The sequence below is a fragment of the Carettochelys insculpta genome, chromosome 12 (genome assembly GCF_033958435.1).
Source record: "Carettochelys insculpta isolate YL-2023 chromosome 12, ASM3395843v1, whole genome shotgun sequence".
Lineage (NCBI taxonomy): Eukaryota > Metazoa > Chordata > Testudines > Carettochelyidae > Carettochelys > Carettochelys insculpta.
In genome coordinates this window covers 25,203,350-25,207,645 of record NC_134148.1, presented here as the reverse complement: position 1 = coordinate 25,207,645, position 4,296 = coordinate 25,203,350, and the positions used below count along the sequence as shown (strand labels likewise).

At 45.5% G+C, this 4,296-nt stretch overlaps 1 protein-coding gene across 2 annotated transcripts in view; it reads left to right on the top strand.

Annotated features, from left to right (window-relative positions):
- SHC4 (SHC adaptor protein 4) overlaps window positions 1–4,296 on the top strand; it is a 62,209-nt gene that overhangs the window by 17,705 nt on the left and 40,208 nt on the right. For both annotated transcript variants that reach the window (XM_075006554.1, XM_075006555.1), the window contains exon 2: window positions 2,600–2,670. In XM_075006554.1, the coding sequence (XP_074862655.1) occupies window positions 2,600–2,670 (71 nt within the window). The remainder of the gene's footprint in view (window positions 1–2,599; window positions 2,671–4,296) is intronic.

The following is a 4,296-nucleotide window of genomic DNA, read 5'->3' as shown; positions in this document are numbered from 1 at the left end:
CTCTTTCCAGATTCAGTAATCTCTTTGTCTCACTGGAGAGATGCATCATGGGAACAGATGGGTTTTTAATGCTGACCTTATGGTGTGGGATCAGAGGTCTGCTTCATTCCAGGCTGAGGCTCTGTATATATTTATATTTTTGTGGCTTCTAACAATACTCAGGTTCCTGCTAAACAGAAATTTCTTTAACAAGTACAATAGTAATTTACCAAGTCACAAATGTTCATCAGGGAAACAGGTCAGCTAATTAGATAATTCTTGACATCCTTCCAGAAGTCTTACATAATTTTGGAGTGTTCTGGAGTAGTATCATTGCTAATGGCTGGGCAATCTAAAAAGGGATTATATTTCACAAATATCCTAGCTAATGATGAAGTTATACATGCTGATTCTTTTAACATTTCTATTATACATTTTCAAAGTATATAGAAAATAGTGAAACTGAATGCAGGGTAAATGGAACAAGCAGATCTGTATTAATCCCTGACCACTGCTCTGTTCATGTGGCTAGATTGTTTCCAGTGACCTACTGCCCCTTGTTTCCTGTTTACCAGAGTCCTGTCAGTAACAGTCACATCAGAGAACATGTGCCTTTAGACTCCAGTTCCATGGATCATGTGGCAGGGTCAATCTTGTTCCTGGGACCCAGGCCCTCTGTTCAGTCCACTGGCCCCACCATAGGAATCTCATTACTGGGGTGGAGGGGTGGTTTGGGGGGAACCTGGTCCCGCGCCCACTCGTTCCAGGTTCTGGCCCAGGGACCTTGGATGGCTGCTACCAGCGAGGGCTGACTCCCTTCACCCTTGCCCCTGCAGCTCTTCTCCCTGGGCCACTTCCCCAGATGATCCTACCCGACGCCTCTTGTCTTTCCTCCTCTGGCCTCACCCTGCCACAGTCATGATACATAAACAATCCATTTTAACTTCCCCCAACACAAATATCAATTCTCAAAGTTGCGAGGGTACAATAAGTAAACACAATAGAGTTGCAGATAATGATTTAATTAGCCATACAAAACAAAGGAGAAGAGGAGGCACTTGGTAGCAATGGTGAAAGATACTAGCAGACGCAACTAGGGAGAGAGCAGTCCAGTAGAATGGACCAGAGGTGTACATAACTCTGGAATGTTCATACCTCTGAACAAAACATTGATTGTTCTTTCAAAAGGTTACAGCGCAATGCTGACTTAAAACAGTTTTGAAATTTTATTTTGCAGAAGAAAATGCTGCTTTTGCAATCCTCGTTTAAGTGAAATAAGCACAGAAGCCATTTCCTTTCCTGGTTGACACTTTTCTAAGCTTTTCCTTTTTTCCCAGTAATTTTTACATTTAACACAGTTTTGTACTTTGCTGCTGCCTGAATATGTATTTCCAATTCCATAGGAGGTGCATGGTTTTGACTGGGTAGTTTGTAACTCTGGTGTTTGTAATGGTGAGGGTCTAGTGTACGTGTTCAGGGGTGAGGTAATAGCTGGTGGTGGCTTTGACTTACATACTGTACTGTACCACCAAAGGAATCCTGAGTGAACATATCCTGAGATGCCACCTAGATTCTGATTCCTCTTCTTTGTTTCACTCCTAACCCTGCATAAAGCCCATGTGGCACAAACTGAAATAAGATAGCCAAGGACAAGCAGGACTGGGGAAAGTGAGGTAGTTAGTTTTTTATATGATTTAACTGTCCTGCCTCCTTTTAATGCTCTGCTGTTTGCAATCCTTGTGTAGTCAATTACATTATTCAATCAACTAAAATAGCTATTGAGAATAAGGTGACCATCTGTCCCATTTTTACCAGGACAGTCCCTTATTTAGGTTGTCTCACAGGTGTCCCAACTTTTTTAAGAAAATGGGCAAATTGTTCCATATTTTGCAAGGCTCCTTTTCCCCAGCACCTGGGGTCTCCAGGCAGCTGCCTCTGCTGCAGGCAGCTGCCCAGTTTCCTGGAGTCCCGTATTTAGGGCCACAGCTCCTGCTGCAGGGGAGCTCCTTCATGGGGCAGCTGCCTCATTCCGTGGCACACCATAGCGGCAGCCCTCTCTGCCAGTGAGCTCCACCACAGGGTGGCTGCCTCATTCCCCAGCATCCTGAGCCTTGGGGATGCAGCTTCTGCTGCAAGGAAGCTCCTCCATGGGGCAGCTACCTTGTTGCTCAACGTGGCAGACCCTGCTGCCGGGGATCCCTGCTGCAGGGCAGCTGCGGCATTCCATGCCCCCTCCAGGAGGCTGCAGAGCCCCTATTTTCAGCACCCACCCCCACCAGGAGCTTGTGGAGCTCCCATCCTGCTCACTCTCATCAGAAGGCTGTAGAGCCTCCATCTCCAGTGCCCCACCCTGGGCCAGTAGTTCCCATCATCAAGGAACCCTGAGATGGGACAGCAGCCCTCCCATCCCCGGAGGCTGGTGTCCCGTATTTGCCATAGGGCAATGTGGTCACCGTAACTGAGGGGCAGATTTGAAAATGGTGCTACACATGTTCCTGCATCCATTTAATGTCCTTAAAAGGCCAAAATTACATTTGCAGCCAGTTGTGAACCTCCTTCTGATTGCCAAGCTGCTCTTTTAAATAGCTGTGATTTCCTTTGCTCTCCTTTTCTACTCTAGTACATGGGCTGTATTGAAGTGTTGCAGTCAATGAGGTCTCTGGACTTTGGCACCAGGACACAAGTCACCAGGTAAGTGGTGGGCCACTGACATCCAACATAATACAAACTCTGAATGTTCATGTTGATACAAAGCCTTAGATGCGGATTAACTCTCCAGTTGCCTCACAAATAAAAGCGGTCCTGTATGTTTTTTCAGGTGGGGATCTAAAATATATGATGATGACGACAATAAGCTGTGTCTGCACTAGAAAATAAACTACACACACACACACACACACACACACACACATACACATACACAAACACACCACTACACAGGACCACCACCCTAAGGGCTCTCCCCTTTCATACTTTGTTTTGGAAGCAAACAGGACCAAAATATGTTTAACACCCAATGTGGAATTTGTGATTGGTCCCTGATTCTAGCAAGGGCCCCAGTTTGAATGCTTTGTTGGCTATGTAGCGCTGCTTGGCCCAGTTTATGTTGTCAGCCAAGCTAGGCTGAACGTGGAATCTGAGATGAATTAGGCTGGACAATGGGTAGGAAACGTGGCCCATTTTCTAGTGCGCACCATGTTATCACTCAGTAGGGCTCAGGGTTGTTTGAAGGTGAAATAGTTCATTTTATATTTCCTTTTAAGTTTTCAACTTCCTCTGCAGATCAAGTGAATGGGTGCTGTTATGCAGGGTTTCTGGAGTAAGGCACTCCTGGTTTTTTAAAAAGACACCATAGCAGGACTGGAAAGGGCCAGAATTCCCTTTTTTTACCTGTCTGCAAAGACCCTTGCTCTCTACAATGGTGTGTGGGTGTGTAGCTAAGCGTGTGAGTGCATGTTTGAAGTTGAGGTTTCACATAAATGCCGCACTTCCCTTTCAAATGAAATGCCCTATCAGGAAGCACTGGGTGGCTCATGGACATCTCTCTAACGGCCAAAGCTGGAGTTTGTGCTGCCCTGTGCAGGAGGCACATACTACGTGCATATGGAGAGGTAGCTCTATGCCTATCTACCCAACCTTTGTCCCTCCCAGATGCTCGGTTGCTACCAGTGAGTTGCTCTGTAGCCACAATCGCCAGAGTAGTCCAGCCATGTCCCAGACATGTTCCTGCCCATCCCAGCCATTCACCAGCAGGGGCTGCACTGGGGAGTCATGGAATGTGAATTAATCCTCTAGCACCCCACTATACCAACTCGATCCTGTGGAATTCCCAAGGGCATGTTTTGGCTCTGCAGCGTGTTTGAACAGTGCAGAAAGGGAAGGAGAAGTTTTGAGTTTTCCAGGGGATTCTTTATAAACAAGATGAAGGAAAGGGGACTTGAAACATTACAAAAGCAGGTTGAATTGGGGAAATATAGCTAATAAGCAAAGTTGCTGAAGATGAAATTGATTCTCTTAAGAGGCTGCGTAGTTTTGAAACAAGGCTTTTGCACAAAGCTGAAGGTTGGAAGTGAACCTTTGCCTTTAAGATCAAAATTGTTAAAAGTTTGTCATGAAAATAATGTGTTTTAATGCAGCCTTGTTTTTTTTGTATTTGAAATTAGAAGCTGTTGGCACTTAGAATCAGCTTATACATGCAGCCACCCCAGATCCTGGCTTTGTGTTAAGAGCACAATAGCTTTTTTATATACATGTCCCAAGAGCTAATCATTTACAGATCAAAGAAGTAGGTGGAGTTCCCTTGGCTCATGGAAGTCA